Source organism: Coffea arabica, chromosome 1c, assembly GCF_036785885.1.
Source record: "Coffea arabica cultivar ET-39 chromosome 1c, Coffea Arabica ET-39 HiFi, whole genome shotgun sequence".
Classification (NCBI taxonomy): Eukaryota; Viridiplantae; Streptophyta; class Magnoliopsida; order Gentianales; family Rubiaceae; genus Coffea; species Coffea arabica.
Genome location: NC_092310.1, coordinates 52,009,960 through 52,033,252, shown reverse-complemented (window position 1 = coordinate 52,033,252; position 23,293 = coordinate 52,009,960). Strand labels below are relative to the sequence as shown.

Below are 23,293 nucleotides of genomic sequence, written 5' to 3'. Positions count from 1 at the left end.
ATCTTGTTCTATGATGATCTCTTCCAAAGTACTGAGAAACCAATGAGTCTACTGGCTTTTTGATGATAAATCTTGTTTTATTATACACAACTAGTAGTATCCATTCGTACAATAAAATACCAGAGTAGTTAATTAATCCATTTCATCCTCAAAAGGTGTTAAATCGCATACGTACGTTATTGGGCATCTCATCTACTGGCTTTTTGACAAGTGGTTTGAAGGAAGCACTTCTTCGAGGATTGCCTTTGCCTCGCCTCGAAAAGTAGTAGTAAAAGATCTCCATCTGCTAATCATGCAACGAAAATTAGAAACAGCACAAAGTGGTCGAGTCAGCTGGGGAATAACAAGGCAGAAGGTGCTAATTAAGACCCTCTGCACCCAGCTTTGTGACTCATACTTGCAAAAACATTGGCAATTAAATCAATAGGTATAACTTTTTACATTTCAGTAGCATCCCCCAATAGGGTTTGTTTTTGTTGGAATGAGAAGCAAAAGTGAGCAAGCCTACAACGTACAATGTGACAGCGAAAGCAAATTAGCTGATAAGGCGCTTCGTCTCTAATCAAGAGGTTAAGGATTCGAGTCATGGAGAAAACAGGCGATAAATCACTGTTGATTGATCCTCTTATATATTAAAAGAGAAAAAAAAAAGGAGTATAGAGGGAGAGAGTAGTAAAAGTGAGCTACTCTTTTAGTAAGAAATTAAATTTGGAATTCTTTTTTTCTTTTCTTAATGTAAAATTACATTTCAGATATCACTCAATATCTACAAGTCAGCTGCTTTATTCTGTGCATGCGTGTGTATTTGTGTTCAAATTAATAAGATAAAAAAAAATAAAAATTTCTTTTTAGTCTCTTTATCGCTTCAACAGAAGGAAAAAAAATTCACATTATTTACTATTTTTTGGCATTTTACTTTTCTTTTTATATTAAAGTAAAATATCTTAAATTCAAGGTGTTCAAGACCCTTTCCTTATAATCTCTTCTACCTTAACGTCCAAGCCAACCCTCTCCCTTTTATTATTTACTGCAAAAGACACTCCATAGATAAGCACTTAAAAGTTAAATTGATCTACTCTCGTATCACAAAATAAAAAAGAACAACTACTCCTACATAAAATATGACCAAAAAAAAACTAATGTTATAGGGACGGCGAAAAAAAAAAATTAAAGTGCCATTAACAATGTCCAAAAGTGAAATATTGTACTCCTATATACGCCAACTTATGTCTTCCCAATTCTGTCGATCCCTCCCACCAAGTGGTTAATCCAAATTGGGCCCTTAGATCCTCACTTCAGAAAACCAATACATACAAATGTTCACAAATGTAGGCCTCAGATCTCAAAAATGTCCAACTAAGTTAGTACGTTTTGATTTCCAGGCCCATTTTCACATTCTCATCTGCCAAAGTTCCAGACTTTTTCCCTATAAATTTCAGCTTACTTGCTCTATTTCCTTTTCCTCATTTAAAAAATATATTCATATATCATTAAAGCACACACCAATGCCTATATGAATGATTCTTCTTCTCGGCGGAATCTTCAAGGTATTTTTGCTACTTCCTTTCCCATAGTTGCATGTAAGCTACACTAAAAATTTCTTTTCCGTTTTTCCCTTCCATTTCACTTGAGCATTTTTGTTTTGTTTTGTTAGTTGTGTTTTGTTTTGGAATTCTATTTTGAACTCTTCACCCTCTTTTCACCTTTTGAGTGATTTCAATTCGTGGTCGCGCCTAGCCCATATCTCAAAAAAAATTTTTTGTTACTTAATAGGGATTTTAAGGTTTTCTTTTTTTGGGTCTTTTTTGTTGGAGGAATGTTTTCATTGGATGAGTTTTGGGAAATCTTACATGGGCTAAAATTAAGAGTAACCTGAATTATACAGATAAGTTGTTGGACCTGCCGTAATTGGTTTCAAAATTGATTCTTGATTCTTCCATGTTATCAATTTTTCAGAGAGGAGGATTGTTTTGGGAAGCTGCTGCTGACATCTGAGGTGCCCGGCTAGATATTAGTAAGGTCAGCTGTACTAATTTGTCTAAGTAAAATTTATGGTGATAATGTTGTCCTTCTTTTTTTTTTTTAAATGTTTTACTGTTGATATCCTGATGCAAAGAGATTTTTAGTTCTTTGATGTTGCTCAGTCTTCGGTGCTTGTTGAAAATGTTGTGGTGGGACTTTTTTTTTTTCTTCCTTTTCTCGGAAATGAATAATTTGGTTGATGGAATTGCTAACTGTGAATAAATTAGGAAGCGGAAAAGAACTACTAGAAGTGCTTGTGAACAGGGAAAGGAAAACGGAGATGCTGAAGTCCTTGTCAACCATGACTTGCTATCTTAGTGATCCTTACCAGTCTCTAATTCTTTCTAGTTGGTGTATTTTCAGCTATTATATTGTTTATGGCCTTTTTTTTGTAGTCAACTTTGGCATTTAACTTGACTTGGATTAGATTGATCTAGTTTAAGTTCTCTTATTTGAAAATGATAATTAAAGCAATGTAGGAACACTTCTTTGGTTTTTTATGGTGATGTCAGTTAGGTTCACTATTCCAAAGCCTTGTAAACCATCGTTAAAGAATTTTTGGTTACTTTGCATTAGCTCATTGCACATGTTTTATGATTAGAAGCATATGTTGGTGAAAGTATCTGTAATGTACTTTCAAGGACTGTTATTAACCTGCATGGAGAATGAGCTCTGGTTCCATGTGGCAAGAAAAGTAGAGAATTGCTTCTAATTTTGGATGATAGCTTTTAGGACTTATCAAGTTTGATATTACAAGTCTTATTGCTTGTTCGAAGACATAAAATTCCAAGGATCCATGTCAACCATTGACTCGATGTATTAGTGATCCTTACCAGTCTCCATTCTTGCCACTAGGTGTGATTTTTGGCTTGTCACTCTTTGGTTATATATTATTTTTGGATGTTTAGTTTGTCAATTTTAGCATATATCTAGACATGGCTTTAATTAACTTCTAATTCTGATTGACACAATGCTGATATAAATAAAGCCATGTACCTAGTCTCCCTAGTTCTCTTGGTCAACTTCTCTAAAGCATTGTCGGTTATGCATATTAGCCTGCTACATGTGTTTTAGAATGACATGCATATCTAGGTGGAAGTGGCTTATTATACTCTTTTCAAGGACAGTTTTGAGTTGCATGAAAACTGAGTTGTGGTACCATGCGGCGAGAATCTCTTCTAAGTTAGCAAGATATATTTTCTGACTTGTCAAATTGATTAATACGTGCCAATTTCTTGCTTTTGGCGAAACACCTGTCATAAAGAATCACACACATTCCATTACTTGCATCAAGTAAATTCTTCCAGGTGTTGCAAGAACTGATGCCCTGTATGTAAGATGAATATCTTTATTTGAAATGTGAGTTACACATGTAGCTTTTCACGGAGTCCATTGTTTTGTATTCATTATATGAATGGCTGGCTGGCTGACAGATTTTTGAGGAATATCATACACTTCTGTTTTCTATGCAACTTTAATAGGAAAGCCGAGTAAGGTTATTGATTACTTTATTACTGCCTTTCATGTGTCTGATTACCTGCATATATATTTGTACAAGTCAGCACAAATCTTTCTATCTAGCCTTTCCGAACTGGACTAATTTTGTCATCCTACCTAAGTCATATGATGGCACTTGAAAAGTGCTCATAGATAGACACAGATCAATTCCTGATTGCAGGTGGATAGGCTGTTCAAAATATTAGGAATGGGAGGGGTACCCAAGTTTAGCACATGGTCCTATTGTCTAATTGCATAAACATTTTCAGCTGTTGTAAATTGAAAAGATTGTGTAGCGGATGATGTTGGACCATCTTGGAAAGTGGACTATGATGGGCTAAATGAGCTTGTCTTATTTGTATAGCTTGTGCCTTGAAGATTAGTTGTGGCATTTCAAAGTGTAATGGAACTGCTAAATATTGTATTTTAGCTTATTAAATTAATTGACTGCTAAATGAGTTCAACATTTTTCCCTATTTGGATCATAAAATCATTTTGAGGAATTGTGTTAAGTTTATATGGTTAAAAAATTTAGACACTTGGGTTCTTGTCATTGTTTGGCCTCCCAATAGGCTATGCTTCTAATTTTTTCCAAGCTTTTAGGTGGCTAACACAAGTGGAAAATTTGAGTGCTTGGAACTTATCATCCTTTTGGTTAGTTCCTATTACCTGGTCATTTTTCTGACAAGGGGACCAAATATAAATGCTTCTGTTATGCTTGTCCTGTCTCACATTTTTCATTATGCATAGGACTTTGCAAAACTAGAAGAGTAAAGGACAATATGTCATGCTAATGAACATAACACAGGGTGGCATTTAACATTACTGGGGCTTTTGTGTGACCTGCATTTGTAGATGCTGATAGTTCTAACTATGTGAAAATTGTGGGAAGAAAACATGATTTCATCAATCTACTGACATTCGAAAGAAAATTATCAGATGTTTGGCTTGTTGGAAATTTTAGGACGAGCATCTAGAATTAATATATCAATGTCAATGATGCTGTCATATCACCTGACGAGCTCTAACCTGCATCAGACAGCTTGAAGATCTCTTATGTAGGATTTTTTATATTTGCAAAGCTGGATTCTTTTTTCTTGAATGCAGTAGAATGCGCTATGATATTTTTGTCCCCAGTACAATATTTTTTGAGAGTTGTATGGGTAGGTTAGATCAACTTTTTCTCTAAATAAGTTGGTGCCTTGAGGTCACTTGATCATGTACATTACATAATTTGGCAAGTCGGCGGAGGCAAAATGTGTGACACTGGCCAACGATGTAGATTCATTTTTGTATTTCCACAATGCCTTGGCATGACAGTGGCTCCCTTCAATTTCAGTAGTTTAATAGAAAACCTAGGTGTACTGGTCAAGGCATTGAATAATATTTAATACTAACTCTAAAGGTTTCAAAAATAACTCTTGTGTCTGGATTTTAAGATGTTTGAAATGTTCCTACAATCAACTTGGGTAAAGATTCTGGTGTTTGAATACTAATGGATATGTATGGCTTGAGATCTGGTTTGTTTTGTAATGGAGGGCTGCATTCCTCTACAGGATGCAGTAACCTGTAAGGGCATGTCACGTGTAGGCAACATGGATCCCAAGTGCAGTGCATCTCAATATCTTGGATTGGAGTACAACCCCTCCCCCCCCCCCCCCCCCTCCTCTCCCCCAACCCCGAAAAAAAAAAGATCCAGATGCAACAACAAAATATGAGTTTTGAACTCATCTAAATGACTTATTGTTGTGAGATGGGAAATAGCAATTTTCACGCATCTCTATCTCTTGTCAGACACCTTGCTTGTCCTGTTGTTGATATTCTATCGTTGGGTCTGAAAGTGCTTTGTCCTGAGTGAGGAAGTAAAATGACATTGATTATGTCCAGTGGTCGTGTCAAATGCAATTGAGATTGGAGAAGTTTCCTTCATCTTCAAGTCCACCTGACTACTTCTTTCAAATCTATTCTTTCTTAACATTGGCCATCTGTTCAGAATTTTCTCTTAGCCATAAGGATTGTGAGAATCAAAGGCATTATGACGGCCAATTGTTGATGTCACACTTTTCATTTTTGGATGTTGAAAAGTGTATTCTTGTTATCAAAGTTAATAAAGGTAAGAACTTGTCTCATGTACTTTATAATAGCCACCTTTCAATGCACTATCCTTTTCAGTTGATATTTTGGACTAGAGGATAGAAGTTTGATTACCAAATGCAACCTGACCACATGATCATTGGAAGTTTTATTATCAAATGCCCCCTGATCCACATGATCATTAGACTTGCCATGAAAGTTGAGAACCTGAAAAGTGATTAATCTGAACGGAGGGAATAACTTTCAAATTTCTACATTATTGTGTACAAATTTGGTTAGTTTTTGTATCATCAGTGACTACATCTTTTGGCCAGCCAAAAAAGGCCAGAACTTAGTCAAGCTATATTACACATATCACCAACAATTCTTTTTATATGAACATATAGCTTCTAGTTGTGTCTCTAGAGACTAGAGATGAGGTGAAAGGTAGAAAGCAGCACCTTGTGAAAGTCGCTTATTTGGTTGGAAAGGCTGATATATTGCCTTACATTCAGCTAATTGTCAGTGTTCTTTTGGCTTCTCTCTGCCCCACTTCATTCTCTTATTTTTTCTATTTTTTGTTTTCTGTTCTTCATTTGTTCAGTTAAGATTCCTTACCCTAAGACTGGAGTTTCTCCTCTTGTAATTTTTTGTAAGTTTTCCTTTAGAAAGTGAAGCTTCTTAAACTGGAATTTTGTCCTTAATAATAAGGAAATAAGGGGCCAACAATTAGATATAAAGACTTATGTAGTTGGAAGTATTGTATAGGATAATGTACCCACTGATGACTGCAGAACTTGGTTATCTTTTTCTGATCTCTGTCTAGGGTTCTTGACGTCCAGCACTGGGCTTTTAGAATCTGTTGTGTGCTTTGAGACCTGCCAAAGAAAATTTCATTCCTTTTCTTCTAGTGGGTACCAATATGTAGGATGGCTTGCAGTTAACAACAAACATGACAATAAGGGGCTAGAAGCTTGGCAAGAACTTCTAGTCTGAGTGATATTAAGGCGAGCTCAAATGGTTGCTATAAATAGGCAGCTTGGTGGTCTAAGGCTTGAAACAAATGGTAAAATGAAGGCGTATGATAAGCTTGTCAATGTCCAGGTCTAGACCAAATCACCCCATTGGAATGGTCTGGGATTAAGCTAAAATTTTCGGTAGGAATTTTGTTATAGACTTGTTTGTTGCCTTTATTTTTTCTCTTGAACTTTATATTATCCTCTTCTAGAAGGATAAGATAATCTCATTCTGGTAAATGGAGCATGTGTGCAATTACTTGCATTTTTTGTTGCGGTCGAAGCTGGAATTTTCAGATGCATCCAGATACCTGAGTATTTGGTTGCCTTGTTTTAAGGAATAATAGCTTTAATTTTGTGAAAAGCTTCTACTTGCCTTGTAGTTTCGTATTTACCTTACACTTGCAAAGGGATGCAAAGAACCTCCAAATGTCTTGGTTGTACAGTTGTACTACTGTTCTATCTGTTTTTGTGTTGAACTAAACCAGTTCTACTTTCTGAGCAGACATGAACTAACACATAAATGTAGATGTCTGTGGCAAAATCTGATTCCAGTTCAGTTTAAATGAGGTTATGCCACGTTGTTTGTATATCTGGATTGAGTACTTGATATGTGCTTTTTATGAAACATTTCCACAATGCTGACACTAGAAATTAATCTGTTCAAGGTTCTTCATTCAGGCAAGCTACATTTGCTGGCAAATTTGTTTTTGTTCCTGTTTGCATCTCCATTTCTGAGAATGAGCCACCCATGCCGTGATGATCAAGTAAGCTCAAAAACTTGGTCAGTGAATGTTTTGATTAAACCTTCCGTTCCTAAACGTTTACTTGCTGCGCAGGATGCAACTGTTGTAGGATTTGAGGTTCCAAGGTCCCCTGATTCAAGTTACAACAACGTGTACCCTGGGAATGAAGATGAGGGACGGGAACCACCTTTCGTCCCCCCTCATCTGCAACAGACCATGCTTAACTGCCCACCAACTAGAGATCCTTCTGTGTCCCTTCCGCTGCCACAGAATGTTACCCTGAACCATCTTTACCTACAGAACAGGGAGAGTCCTCGCTCTGTGGTTGCACTTGGGGTCACCCATCGCTTTCGCTCTAAATTTGTCACAGTCGTGCTTTATAAACCAGTTCAAAGAAGGGGAAGTGGGAGCACTTAAGACTTCCTTAATGTACAAACTGTTGTGGAGGCACGTTTCTCCATATTGTGATTGATAGATAGATAAGTGAAAAATTAGCAGCAATATTTTATTCCCTCAGAGGTGCTGGTAAACATAGGATGATTTCTTTGGAACTTGAATTGTTATGATTTCTAAAATACTATGTAATTTTGGCCTAGATTAATGTAGGTGAAGCATTTTACTCTTTAGTTTGGTTCTAGAAAACTACAGATGTACTTCTAACTGGGGCGTTAGAAAAGTCTTCTTTTGTTGATGAGCATGCAAACCTGTTAGATGCAAACTGAAAATATTTCTCCTAAAGTGTGACAGTCTCTTGATATCAGCCGCCATAAATAATTGAGCAGAAGGGTCTCTGCTGCATTGGTCGGAATTAAGCCGAAGGAAAGGATATCTGCTGCAACTGTAATTGCCGTCAATTGGGATCCTCTGATTCTAGTGACCACTGATATGTCAAGACTATAACAGGCAATAAACTTAAAAACTGATGGAGATGTTATTTATTGATCATCCCTTTCTTATATTTCTTCAACTGATCCAGCATGGCTATTAGTCATCCACGAGGTTTACGTGTGCTCTGAAAATTGTCAATGCTACGAGAGGAAGTGGATAAGAGGCAAGTACGTGTCGATTCAATCTTGACAAAAGCTGGGATGAAGTCGTGCAATGATTGTGGAGAAAACAGATAAGTCAACGGGAGTACCTGAGTGTGGATGTGGTGGTGGAATGACAAACTTAATCAATGCAAAGTTCTCTCAAAAAACAGAGAGTGTTTGCTGCCATATGCTGGAGACGTATTTCTGTTTTGAATAGAATTGGCAGCAAATTCTTGGAGACTTTTTGTATTGGATTGTAAAGATAATAGCTCCAATTTAAGAAAGCAGAGTTTAATGCTGTTAGCTGCATGGCATCTATAAGTTCGAATGCTTAAATTTGTCCTCTCCAGCTTTCTCGAATTGGATTAGGAACATGTATCCTCAGGATTTTGGCATTGTATATGAACTTTTAGTCGAATTACCATGATTCCGGCAATGCAGCATAGACCATTGTTTACTGGGTAAAGAGAGAAGATTGCCCATCTCTGTGTAAGTAAATCGAGTCCTGAAGGAATTTTTGCATATCAAACAATCCAAAAATGGGAAGAAATTAAGTTAACGTACGTACTAATCTCCGTTGTATAATTTTCGGTAACTCTGCTTTACCTGAAACAGAAAATTTTTCAGTGTGTCTCTAGGGGATTCGGTCTGCAGAAAACACCATGAAATTTTCTAAGACCCTGAATACATACATGATGTATACAAATGACTTGTGAAGAAAAAATGATTAAGCATTTTCACGGTTATTTTGCCGACATGATGCCATGCTCACCGGGTAAAAACAGGGACTTAAAGGGATTCTTTTTTTTTTTTTCTGTAAATGAAGAAAAAGGAATAGAAAGAATAATGTGAAGAAAGGAAAAACAAAGAAAGAGAGAAAGCCATCCAAGTATCCTGCTCTGGTTTTTTATGGCTTTTTTTTCCCCGATTCAAGGTGGTAGACTAATACCAATATTATGGCCATTATTAATTGAACATTATAGCCTTTCTATGATAATAGAGCATAATAGAGCAATGATTCGGCCAAAGAATAATAATAATGTTCTGTAGATATGTGTTTTTTTTTTTCATTCTTATCTTCAGATAAGAGCAAGTATATGCACAAGGACATAAGGATCATGCATGGAAGTCTTTACGCAGTTCCCAGCCCCTAGCAACAACGTAAACAATAATGTAAACATGTCATCATGACTGACTCAAACTTCTTCATCTCCAATCAGACCAAATTCTCAAATTTATATACTCCTGAAGAACTCCCAGATTTTACGAAAGGGTACATCTACTAGGTTATGTCTACATCTACCTTCCCGCACAGAAGGATGATAAGCAGCCAACATGTATGTTTGATGATAAGTTTATCAGTTGACCTTAAAATTACACATCCCAAAAGATTCAAGACTTCCAAGGAACACACTCTTCTCTCAGATAATATATTCATTATTTCCGTACACAGGAAATGGTCAGAGAAATAGCTGATTCTATACAACTCATTTGACCCTTGATTTTTGTAATTAATATGCTGCACATTATTGAGGTATAAACAATATTATCGTTTTAGGAATCCGTCTACAATAGGTGGATGCTGTAAAATATTGTGCTAGTGAACAAATTTGGCTGTTACTTCTTAGTCTTTGATTCCAACTCATTTGATTAACAAGAGCAAGTTCTAGTTGCAAATTAAACTGAGAAATAATGAAAAATGTTTCAGAAAAAGGTTAAAGTAGCAAAGAAACAAGTGTTAGTAGTTAGCCTTGAGGTGAAACTTACCATATGAAGGAAGATTGCTACTTTTTGCAGTCGTCAAAGGTGTTTCAACAAGTTGATATGTTGATTATACAAGTCAATCGTCAAAATCCCTCAAATCGTACTCGTTATTGAAATAACAGATTTTGGTGGAATACGATTGTCATTATGAAGGAGGGTGTTTAGAAATGGTAACAGATTAAGCTATGCCGAAGATCCTAAGCACCTGTGGGAATTAAAAAATTAATGGTCCTTTTGGGATAAGGCTAATCCTATTCAGAATCAGATGCCATCAATTAGTTGAATATTCAGTGTATATTATAGAATCTTGTAACACTTGTATAATGTCAACGCCTTTATCCTATATGAAAAGAACATATTATCCACCCAAAGATCCCAAGAAGTGCACGAACATACCCAGATGATCAATCTTTCCTTCGCACTCTTTTATTCCGCTTAGCAGATTTTATTGGGCTACAAGAAGAATGGCTGATATAGAAGGATCACCAGGAAGTTCAAAGCATGGGGTTACAGGCAAAGAGAGAGTTCTTTCTCTCTCAGTGGCATCACCGATTGTGCCAACTGATACAACAGCAAAATTTGATCTGCCTGTGGACTCTGAACCAGGGAAAGAGAACTTTGATTGTGATCATTAGCCTTCAAAATTACTCTACATATCCTTTTTTCTTTTTGGGGGGTGCACATTTGTTGAAAGTTAGGATCATTCAAACTTTTTCTCTCAAGAAGATTATTTGCACAAGATTCCTCGAGTATTTGACGAACATAAACAAAGCTTTTTATAGACAATATCGAATAATATGTAGTATATAATTTTATGAACGTCACCCAAATATCATTTTTGAAGCATAACTATCAACAAGCCAGAGCCAAGATATAAAAATTAACTAAGAAATCCGATCTTTTCCATAGTCCAAGAGAAAATTACAAAAAAAAAAGAACAAATTCAATTAAAAGTCCCTCTTTATACTTGGTAACTGAAGGGACTTTGTGGAGAAATTTTATACAATAATCATATGCTGTGAAGAGTTTATATATTAAGCTCAAGTGGATAACATGTTCATCTTTAAGTGTAATTGATAGGGCTGTCAATGGCGTTGGACCGTTCAACTCAAAAAAAGTCTATTGAGTTTAAGTTTTAATTGGGTTCATGTACGAGTATAATTGTATATATACTAATGTCTATAGCTTATAATTATACATATTATTACATAAAATTTTAATAATTTATATATAAATATATAGTAATTCATAATCATAAAATATATATTATATATAACATGTATTTAATTATAAGTTTGGACCGACCTCGATTTGAGCCCAAAAACTAATAATATAAAATTGTAAATTGAGTTTGAACATTTTGATTTGAATCCCAAAAGTGTGAAAGGCCGAAACCCAAAACTCATATAATTTGTGAGACGCAAAAAAAATCAACTGACACACCTTTTTCAGTCTCTTTGCCCCTACAGTTTTCCAGACAATCACAACCGCATTTTGAGTCGCTTCTGAGCAATTTTTAAGTTAATAATTAATACAATTGAAAACCTCCAAAGGGTTGTGAAAGGTTAAGGAAACACATTTGATATGATTTATGTCTGCATCAACCCGGCAACCTAACATGATGTCAACAACACAAAATTGCTACAATAATAAGCAAACTTCCTTCATCTGACCTTTGAAAAGATATATATATATACAGTGGCACAATTAATGACGTCGGATAAAACCATTAAATTTCATTCTACATTCATTAATTGATGTTGTGCTCGAAAAGTCTTGCACTTTATAGCCTATTTCGTGATAATTGACTTGCCCATGGACGTTTTGTTTCTCTTCTACTTTGTTCTAGTTCTCCAAAAAAAAAAAAAGGAGGAATTTATGAACTCGAACCCTGCAGGAAATCATCACTTCTTGCAATGTAATGTCTGTCTGTCTATGCCTTCAAAGAATGTAAAAAAAATATATACATGTAATAAATAAAGAAATGAAAGGATGATAATTAAGTCCAGTGATTTATCCAAAATCCAACAGATTCAGAGATTTAGAATCTAATAAAACTTCCCCGGAGCAAAGTGCTAGAATGAATGAAGTATCAAAATTGCCGTAATTTGAGTGTGCATTTTTTGATTGGCCTGGGAGAGAAATTTTTTTTTTTTTTTTTGGCTTAATAATGCTTAAAGTGCGTTGCTGAAGTAATCATAATCATTTCCAAAGTTGTATGATTCATAACCCCAGCGGCAAATTGACTTGCAAGTTGCTAGCTAGGAGGGAAATGGATGGAGGCACTTGATATTATTGTTTCTTATTATGGGTCAAAAGCAAAAATAGTTTTGTGGTATTTTTTGTTTTGTTTTGTGGAAATATGAAAAACAAACACTGCCACCATCCCAGCCAGCTGCGTACATCTGGATTTCAAGAATCTCATCATGTCCTTCTAATAATTAGGGAGAATGGCAGCTGCGGGCATTGATCGATGGTTGAATGCCGGCAATGGTGGATGGTGGTGGTGTATGGAAAAAAGTATAAGAGGGTGAGGATTTATTTTATTTTTAATGTATTTGAGGGTGTTTTTGGAGTTTAGAATCCACAGTAACTCTACAAACAAAAAACCATTTTTGAAAAAACTCTCCAATATTTTACTAGTTTTTATGTTCAAGTTTATTGAAACATATACTACTAGTTACTACTAGCGCATGCATGCAGAATCATTGAATTCGTTTTCTTGAGAAAATGAAGACCGATTAAATACATTTTTTTTATTTATGAGAGAGAATTTGAATCCAAAATTTTTGACTTATAGTAACCCTTCTCACCTTACCTTTGGAAGTCCTAACCCTACCCTCCCCCAATATATCTCCATATGTATGCTGAAACTCAACGCATAATTTTACTACTATTCTCAGCGAAATGGTTTCTAAAGAAAAATTCAATCCTAAACTGCATTAATTCAAGGAAACAAAAAGGTAGTTGCGGCACTTCACAAGAATGGATCCTTTGGGATATACGATGAGACTGATACTGTTCATTAGAATGGATGTGGCGAAATGGAATCCTATTATTTAATCTCCAATTTTCAAAGTAGCCATTGGGAATCTCCATAAGCTCATGGAGGCCATGAAAAATGTCAAACTCCTACCACTATATAAGCCCCATATGTATGACTTCTTCCCACAGCAACATAACAACAAGGCAAAAAGACTCTTCTCTTTGTCTGTTAGCTAACCATACGCCATATTTGCAGCCTATAATCAGTTCTTAGTTCTTTCTTCAAGACAAAAATATGGGCGACATTGAAGGTTCTCCAGGAAGCTCCATGCATGGAGTGACGGGCAGGGAACCAGTCCTTGCTTTCTCAGTTGCATCCCCAATGGCCCCAACTGATACAACAGCAAAATTTGACCTGCCGGTGGATTCTGAGCACAAGGCGAAAGTGTTCAAGCTCCTTTCTTTCGCCAATCCTCACATGAGAACCTTCCATCTCTCCTGGATTTCGTTCTTCACTTGCTTTGTCTCCACATTCGCAGCAGCCCCTCTTGTTCCCATCATCCGGGACAACCTGAATTTAACCAAACAGGATATCGGTAACGCTGGAGTTGCTTCCGTTTCTGGAAGTATTCTTTCCAGGCTTTGCATGGGTGCAATCTGCGACTTGCTCGGGCCGCGATACGGCTGTGCATTTCTCATCATGTTATCAGCTCCAACTGTATTTTGCATGTCATTTGTCTCAGATGCTGGGGGTTACATTGCGGTCCGGTTCATGATTGGATTCTCGTTGGCTACTTTTGTGTCGTGCCAATATTGGATGAGCACGATGTTTAACAGTAAGATTATAGGCCTGGCGAATGGAACAGCAGCCGGTTGGGGTAATATGGGAGGCGGCGCAACTCAGCTTATAATGCCCCTGCTGTATGATGTCATCAGGAAAACAGGATCTACTCCCTTTACTGCCTGGAGGATTGCCTTCTTCATTCCTGGCTGGTGTCATGTAATCATGGGGATTTTGGTCCTGACTCTTGGACAAGACTTGCCTGATGGGAATCTTGGTTCTTTACAAAAGAAGGGTGAAGTCAGGAAAGACAAGTTTGCCAGGGTCAGTTAATGCAGCATACTGATTAAATATTATTCTTACTTACCTATGTAGTTTTATGTGAATTAATTTGTCTACAGGTTGACTAATTGTAAAATTGTAATTTCGTAACGCAGGTGATGTGGTATGCTGTAACAAACTACAGAACCTGGATTTTTGCGCTCCTTTATGGCTATTCAATGGGAGTTGAATTGTCAACTGATAATGTAGTTGCAGAATACTTCTATGATAGGTAAGTAGTTTTTTTTTTTTTTTTTTGTCTTTTTTAAAATCCCACAATCTGTCTGGTATAATATGCGAGAACTTTTGAAATAAAATTTGATTTATATATGGATGATTCCTAACAGGTTTGATCTCAAGCTTCACACTGCTGGTGTAATCGCGGCCACATTCGGCTTAGCTAACATTGTTGCTCGTCCATTCGGTGGATTTTCTTCAGACTTTGCAGCAAGAAAGTTTGGGATGAGGGGAAGGTTATGGGTGCTTTGGATTCTACAAACTCTGGGTGGGGTTTTCTGCATCCTCCTCGGACGGGCTAATTCGCTTCCTATTGCCGTCACAATGATGATCCTCTTCTCTGTAGGAGCACAGGCCGCCTGTGGTGCTACTTTTGGAATCATTCCCTTCATCTCCAGAAGATCATTGGGCATAATATCAGGAATGACTGGAGCCGGTGGCAACTTCGGCTCTGGATTGACGCAGCTGATATTTTTCACAACCTCAAAATACACCACATCACAAGGTCTATCCTACATGGGGATAATGATAGTATGTTGCACTCTTCCGGTGACATTAGTCCATTTTCCACAATGGGGAAGCATGTTTTTGCCTCCATCAAAAGATGTGGTCAAGGGATCTGAAGAACATTATTATTCTTCTGAATATACTGAGGAGGAAAAGCAGAAGGGGATGCATCAAGGGAGCCTCAAATTTGCTGAAAATAGCAGATCAGAGAGGGGAAGGCGTGTTGCCTCAGCACCAACTCCACCAAATTCAACCCCAAACCATGTTTAATCAGTTACTATATTAAATAGTACTTAGATGCAGGCGGACACCTCGAACCATACATTGGTGTGGGGTAATTTAAGGATGCTTACACCTATAGCTGACTCGGGGTTTTACTATCTTTCCAATGTATCGACCCAACTACACAAACTTGACAATTTTATATTGTCAAGAGTATTGTGCATCTGTCATCATTTCAGAAATAACAAGACATCTACCTATAAATTGCAAGACACATGCTTTCGTACGTAATCCCTTGATTACTATACAAGTAACTTGAACAAATCAGCTCATTTTTTACCTCCAAATTGTTGTTTCTTACTACATGTTGATGCAAGAAAAGGGGCCCCTTTTGATAGTTCTTGAGAAAGAACAAGTGGGAACCTAATTAGTCTAATCAAAATTCTTACTTTTTTTTCTTAATACTAACCAAAGAGTTTGCAATTGGTTTGACTAAGTAGTTTGTATACACGTTCTAATGTAGGATCCTTCCACTGATTTAACTACTACTTAATTTATGGAACTAAACGGAAATGTGAGCTTCTTCTCCTTAAGCGGCCGGAAATGTATACATGCTCGCCTCCTCTGTATCGTTGAGATATGACCCACTCAACCAGCACTACACAATGCACTAAATCACTTAATTATATCTCCGTCAATTACCTACTAGTTTTACTAAATACTTTTAACAGAGAAAATTTTTAGATCAATTATTTTTTCTTTTGCACATCCCTTTTTTTTTTTTTTTTTTAAATTCAAGGGGAGACTCCAAACCTTCCTAAGGAAAAAGAAGAAAGGAGGGGACTAGAGAATCAAATTAGAAAACTTAATAGACACTTTATCTTCACAGGTCGCAGCTACTCCATGATCAATTACTAGACCTTCATTATTGCCATACAGCCGTTCTGAGTTGGATTAGGGCTTGTAAAATTGTTAAACTTAAGAATAAATCTTATATACACTGACAGTGTGTACACTATCACCGTTAGATTCATGACAGTGTAAAGGTTCTAATGAAAATCATCAAAAAGCACTTTTTGTGTCTCAACCTGAAACGTGAATAATTGGAAAAACAACTCAAAATATTTCAAATACATGTATATATATTTACAGTTGTACATATATAGCAGCAAAAAAATCCAGTAATATAATTATGATCAACAATTATACAAAAGCATAGATAAATGTGTGAGGTTAGACATCATGTGGTACAATTATGATCAACAATTTTAGATCATATACAACACGGCAGCTTCCTAGTTTCTTTTTTGGTCGAAATCTGCATTGAGGATCGGCTTCTTGTAAATAGGATAGGCCAACAACTATTATTGACTTGGTACGCGGAAAAGTGTAGCACTATTAGTACCATAGTCTATAGCATGCAGACTTTAGAGCGAACGGAGAAAATGATACTCAGTGAAGGATCGTGATTAGTTTTATAAACCACTCTACTGCTAATTTAAGTCCCAAAACAGGCTCAAGCAAATTTTTCGATGAGCATGTTAATTGAAACTACAATTGCAGTATATAAATTCATTTATGAACTGCATAACTTTTTCTTAAAAAAAATAAAATAAAACCAACTTTTGAGATGGTGGAAGGTTTGGCATGAACCACCATTTGTTTATCCTTACAAATCAAAATGAATACTTGAGTTTTATGATGCTTAATGCAAAAAATTCTAGTGGTCCTTTTTTTTTTTTTTTTGTGAGTGAGATAGTGGTCAAAATAGATGATTGAGGATTTAAGGGATGCTCAGTTTAACGACAAACCTGGTAATTGTGATAGAGTATATTGTTTCAAGAAACATCTAAGTCAACCAATTACCACGCATATTCCCTTGTCAAAAAGAAATAGCAAAGAAGATAAGTACCCCATTCCAAAAAAAAAAAAAAAAGAATAACAATTTGTAAACACCTATCATTGATAAATAAAGTTCACTAATAACAAATTCATTCAACAACTTTTTTCTCAAAAGAAAATCCAATTCCTCCAGGTGTATGAGAGAACAGACATAGATTTCGTATAAGCAGGATAACATTCTAATGTGAAAGCAGATATGTCAACAACCATGAAATAAACTTATTATCCCTTTTTCTTTTTCTTTTTTTAACTTACCATCGTTGAACTAGCATAAACCTTAAAGTTGGCTAAGGCAGTCAAAATGGTACGCGGCAGAACTTCATTTTGATGATTCAATAGTTTGATGAGATGCTTTCGAAGGGTTAATGGATCCCGTGATCCCATCCTTTGAGGTAACTGATGAGACTATGAAATTGTTATGTGTTTTTCTTTCGCATTTGTTAATTTCAATACCAAAAAAATATTACTGTGCTCAGTAAATATCTATAGGCTAAATACTTTTAACAGAGAAAATTTTTAGATCAATTATTTTTTCTTTTGCACATCCTTTTGTTTTTTCTTTGAATTCAAGGGGAGACTCTAAACCTTCCAAAGGAAAAAGAAGAGAGGAGAGGACTAGAGAATCAAATTAGAAAACTTAATAGACAGTTGTATCTTCACAGGTCGCAGCTACTCCATGGTCAATTACTAGACCTTCATTATTGCCATACAGCCCTTTTAAGTTGAATTAGGGCTTGTAAAATTGTTAAACTTAAAGGTCCTAATAAGAATCATCAAAAAGTACTTTCTGCTTAATCGGTACAAATAGAAACGCTGCTTTCCCAAATATCAGCAAGAAGAAAGGCAGTAATTAACATATAGTACTTCTTAACATTTGTCACCATACTTCTAGTCTAGTATTTTCAGTAAGAAATGGCAGATATTGAAGGTTCTCCAGGCAGCTCTATGCATGGAGTAACTGGCAAAGAACAAACTTTTGCCTTTTCTGTTGCTTCATCAGATGTCCCGACTGATACAACTGCAAAGTTTCATTTGCCAATTGATTCCGAGCATAAGGCCAAAGTATTCAAGTTCTTTTCTTTTGCCAACCCCCACATGAGAACCTTTCACCTTTCTTGGATCTCTTTCTTCACTTGTTTCTTCTCAACCTTTGCAGCAGCTCTCTTGTTCCAATCATCCGGGATAACCTTGACAAAACAAGATATCGGTAATGCCGGAGTTGCTTCTGTTTCTGGAAGCATTTTGTCCAGGCTTTGCATGGCTGCAGTTTGTGGCTTGTTAGGGCCAAGATATGGACGTGCCTTTCTTATCATTCCCATTATTATGGATCCGAATGGACTGAGGAAGAGAAAAAGAAAGGCATGCACAAAAACAGTCTCAAGTTTGCAGAAAATAGCAAATCTGAGCGTGGGAGACGTGTTGACTGTTGCACCCTCACCAACTCCCCCGAATTCAACACCATCCAACATTTAGAACAGGATCAAATGTATCACTATCAGGAGTACTAGAATCTGTACTAGTAAAACCATAGAATTACCAGGATTGTGTGACTGTTTCTGCATCTTCGCTTCATCTATGATCTATCTCATTGTGTTAATAATACAGTTCTTGTAACAGACAACCGATTTAAATCCATTGCATATATGGTGGGAAAAAAATGTTATATATGTCAAGGAGAAAAAGCTCGAGAGAGTCCACCAACGAACCTAATATGTAAGTCAGGAACCTAACTCTGACCCAAAAGCTTAAGCTATTAGGTCTTGGATGTTTACTTATATATTAACCGTTTTTTCTCCATTTCTCGGACCAATGTGGAACGCAACTCTTTACTCATGAACCTAACAAATCTCCCCCACATTAAACCCAAATTTTACAAGTCCTTCTTCAAACCTACTTTAATACTCAATGCAAGCCCACCTTTATCACTAAGTTCACCTCTTCTCCCAAATATGGACCCATTCTTCTTCAACATTCAAATTGCATTCTGGACCCCTGCCAACCCTTGGCCCTTTGGTCTAACATCAACCAAACCCCTGCTAAATTCATGGTGCACCTGGTCCAATACCAACCAAATTCCTTGGCACTTTGGTCCACCATCAAGAAGAGAATTTTTACTGATCTAACTCCTAGAAAAATCCACTTATCCATGAGTAGCCTAGTCTCACAACTTGAAATTCTGATACCAATTTGTTAGGGAGAAACACCTCAAGAAAGTCTACCAAAGAGTTCAATGTATAAGTTAGGAACTCAACTCTGATTCAAAAACTTAAGCTATTAGGTTTTGGTCCCTTACTTATATATTAACCGCTTTTTTTCCATCTCTCGGATCAATGTGAGACACAACTCTTTACTCATGAACCTAACAATATGTTCTACATAAAAGTTGTTTACTGATTAGATTTTCTCAAAGACTGGGAAGAGAACTCATGTCTAAACTCAAAAACAACAAGAAGTCATGACTCATCATGAGTAAAAATTGTGTCCTTATCCATATACTCCCTCGAGCAAGCTAGAAATTACTACTGTTACTACTTGTTTGTAATGGCATGATGTGTCAATTGGAGATGTCTGCATGAAGGAATCTGGTTTGCTTCCGAAATTGTCAGAATCATGTGAATATTCAATCCTGGAATCTTTCAGATATTAAATCTCAAGTTTACGCAGTTTGGTTTACCTCAATAAACTAAACTAATAATATGTGCTGCTGAAATGGCAATCGAATACAGGTGGAGAAAATAAAGTAGAATATTTCAAGGTTCTCAATTATATATCCGAGAGTAGGAGTTGACTTTTTGTGATTAATCAGAAACTATTAAAATAAGATGCATGACTGGTTTATTTGAAGTTATATCCAGAGTTCTTGGAGAGATGACATTATATACCTGAGTTATTGCTACAAGTCTGGCGCTTGAAGGGCTTAACAACTGGCAAAGAAATGATTTTTCTTCATTAAAAAAATCATTCAGGCAAGCCAAGAGTTTATAGTTTATATCAAACGTAGGAGGTTTCAAGCCTACTCACCTCCTCGATACCTCGAGGCTGTTTGGGCCAATGTTACGCGGCAAGCAGCAACTTCTGAGGCTGGCATTCCAAAAGAATTGCAGAGTTTCGACCCCTTGGCAATACGCATTGCACAAGAGTATAAAATAAGTATCCAAATGAAGCACAGAAAATCCATTTTTAATTCATTTCTAGATGATTCTTGGTAGTTCTTGATGATAGTTGAAATTGAAATTGAATCAGCCCCGGTTCTCTGATAAGTCTACGGGGCAAAGGGCTCTGATCAGTCTATGGTCCTCGACAAAGGGCAGTATTCAGCTTCTGTTTTATTTGTAATGCTAATAGAAAAAAGCTGGTTATTCTATAACATGCAAAATGAGTGGAATTGAATTCAGAGGAAAAGAAGAGGTGGGGGGGGGGGGGGAGTATAAACGGGCGGTGACCAGAATAGATACACAAGTCAATGGTAACATTTACACTATTCTTAGAGTTATGCCAGAGGAAAGCCAAACTAGTATGTTCAGGAGATTAAAAGAGAAACTTACCTGCAGATTACAGAAGCTTCATCAATGTTTTGAAACTCGGACCGTTAATTAAACCGGTGAAGTGTTCAGATCAAGGGTCAACTAGTTGGATCGGTTCAACTCTGGTTCAATAAGTTTTTTAAAAAATAATTTATATAAATATATATGTACAAAATAAGACATCTAATGGACTAATTTAAAACTTTTTAAGATGAAAAGTTTAATATTTTCAAAGAACTTGGATTTTCACAAATAAAAATTTTAAATTATAATTGCAACAAATAAATTTCATTTCAGTCTCAATTGTATCTACCAAAAAATAATCTTAAATCCAACCCAAAAATACCACAATATTCTAAAATTATACAAAATTCACATTCATGGGAATTAGATATTGTGAGTTTAAATTTTTAATTCATATTTTTGGAATTTAAAGATTGCAAATTAAAAAAAAAAAAGTTTGGAGTTTAGAGGAAGTCAGGAAAATAGAAAATAGAGATGCAAACTTGATAAGAGACAAAAAATAAGAAGAGAGTGAGTGGATGTGGCATTTAATAATTTGTCTTTAGGGTTTAGGAGAACCTATTTATATATATATATATATATATATATATATATATATATATATATATATATATATATATATATATATATATTAATAGACAAAAACAAAAAAAAAACTGGTTCAACGGTTCAATCCAGTTCGCATGATTCAAATGGTTCATACTGGTTTTTAAGTCCAATCAACCTGAGGTATGAATCGGACCGGAGTTATAACCGATTGGTTGTCTGATCAATCGAACCGATTTTCAAAACAATGAGTTACACTGTTGCATATATCCTTGCTTGAATTGTATTTACCAAGGATATTAAGTAGTACTAGAGTTAGGAGCGATGATCACGAGTAAACCTATGTTATCAAACTCGGACCGGTTGAATTGAAAATCGGCTAGATGTCTGGTCCGAGTGTTTCTAAAAAACCGTTTGTTTAAAATTCGGTCAAATCCAGTCAAAATTTGGGTTGGACCAGAAACCAATGAAACTGGTAAGAACCGGAGTTTTTCATTTTCCTTTTCTGCTTACCCTTTTTTTTTTTTCCTTTTCACTCTAACCTGCAAACCTATCTTCGTTCTTTGACTAGCCGTTTCAAAACCTGCAAAACCATCTTCCTCCTTTGAACAAGATCCCATCATATCTAATCTTAAATGCATTTATTGAACAAGATCTAATCACACTCATATTAAAAAGGTGAAAAAGAAATAAAATAGTATAAAAAAAGTTCAAGAAGAGAGAAATTTAAAAAAATAAGATAAAAATTTAATATTTTGTGAGTTTGAGGAGAAAATACTAGCACTATGAAATCTAGAACGGAAAATGGAAAAAAAATAAAAGAAAGAAAAAGTAGGAAGAAGAAGAAGTTGCAGGGGAAGAAAAGATAGAAGCAAAACAAAAATATGGAAGAGAGCCAGACGGCAATGTGAGTGCTTTAGGCTTAGAGTCAAAGAAGAAATACGAGAAAATTTCATTTTGGGTTCAAATTTTTAACAATTCTATGTTTTGACCTCTAAAGTATCTCAAAACTATTGACATACTTAGAAATATTTTACAGTTTATAGATAGTCCTAAATTTAAGTGCTGTATTTCAAATAAATCTTCAAAATTAATTCTAAACTATAAAATAGACATTAAATCATATGAAATACTAGTTGATTATTCTATTTTTTTTGCATTTTTTTGTTAAATAATTTTGAAACATCAAGCATGTACTAATATACCTTGCTTGATATTAACCTATGGATAGACATTTTACATAATACTTTAATTTTAATTCAATTATATTAATGACATCAGGCTAACATCATCCGATTTTTGACACCGGTCGAATTCGATTGGATCTATTGACTTCTGACCCCTAAACTTTATCGAATTTTTATCCGATCCGAGTTTCAAAACACTTGAGTAAACCACGTATGTTTCCTCTAGTTGCCCTATCACTTTGGCAGTTGCCTCATCTTTGGGCTGGGTAATACATCATCCGATTTGTGGAACCACGTATGTTTCCTCTGGTAGCCCTATCACTTTGGCAGTTGCCTAATCTTTGGGCTGGGTAATACATCATCTGATTTGTGGAACAACACTGTTTGGACGGGTACAAATATGTCCAAGCCTAATTTTTCAAGTTATGGATAGTCCAAGCCTGTAGACATCAAAAGATAAATTGTTTGTGGACTTTAAAAGTCACAAAGGATTGAAAAATTACAGTAAAAGGAATTACGGTCAATCACCATAACGGATACTAACAGATAAACCCTTTTATGTAAATAGAAGCAAAAGTATATACATTATTATTCAGGAATTATGGGCAGTAATGTGCATCTAAATTGCCAGAAATTCTTAACTTTCAGGAGAAGTACTAGTTGTTTGTGGAGACCCTTCTCGTCTTTTGATAGCTCTGCACTTGTTCCACATATTTTCATGATTAATAAAGTTATTCTGCATTTTACCAGCCCAAAAAAAAAAAAAAAGGAAACCCAAGTTAAATCAAGGTTTATTATTCCATTTTGAATAGTTTCCTTCTCTGTTTCCTCTTTCCTCTTTTATCTTTTTTTTTTTTACTGATTTTTCCTGCCAAAAAAATACTGAACAAAATTACACTTTTTGGCCA

General features: G+C 35.7%; 2 protein-coding genes across 5 annotated transcripts; both read left to right on the top strand.

Moving 5' to 3' along the window:
* Positions 1-1,411: 1,411 nt before the first annotated feature.
* On the top strand, positions 1,412-7,980 carry LOC113727439 (SNF1-related protein kinase regulatory subunit beta-3-like). 4 transcript variants are annotated; one of them, XM_072076799.1, is made up of 4 exons: positions 1,412-1,547; positions 1,957-2,014; positions 7,290-7,375; positions 7,448-7,980. In XM_072076799.1, the coding sequence occupies exons 3-4, from the start codon at positions 7,349-7,351 to the stop codon at positions 7,769-7,771; spliced, it is 351 nt and encodes a 116-aa protein (XP_071932900.1). In that variant the 5' UTR covers positions 1,412-1,547; positions 1,957-2,014; positions 7,290-7,348; the 3' UTR covers positions 7,772-7,980. The 4 variants fall into 4 exon arrangements, with proteins under 4 accessions (XP_071932900.1, XP_071932895.1, XP_071932892.1 ...); XM_072076794.1 differs by having other exon boundaries at positions 1,413-1,547; positions 7,277-7,375; XM_072076791.1 differs by having other exon boundaries at positions 1,413-1,547; positions 1,957-2,019.
* Positions 7,981-13,334: 5,354 nt separating this feature from the next.
* On the top strand, positions 13,335-15,476 carry LOC113726867 (high-affinity nitrate transporter 2.1-like). Its single transcript, XM_027250812.2, has 3 exons — positions 13,335-14,239; positions 14,353-14,468; positions 14,584-15,476. Exons 1-3 carry the CDS (start codon positions 13,430-13,432, stop codon positions 15,248-15,250), a joined length of 1,593 nt encoding a protein of 530 aa, XP_027106613.2. The 5' UTR covers positions 13,335-13,429; the 3' UTR covers positions 15,251-15,476.
* Positions 15,477-23,293: the final 7,817 nt, after the last annotated feature.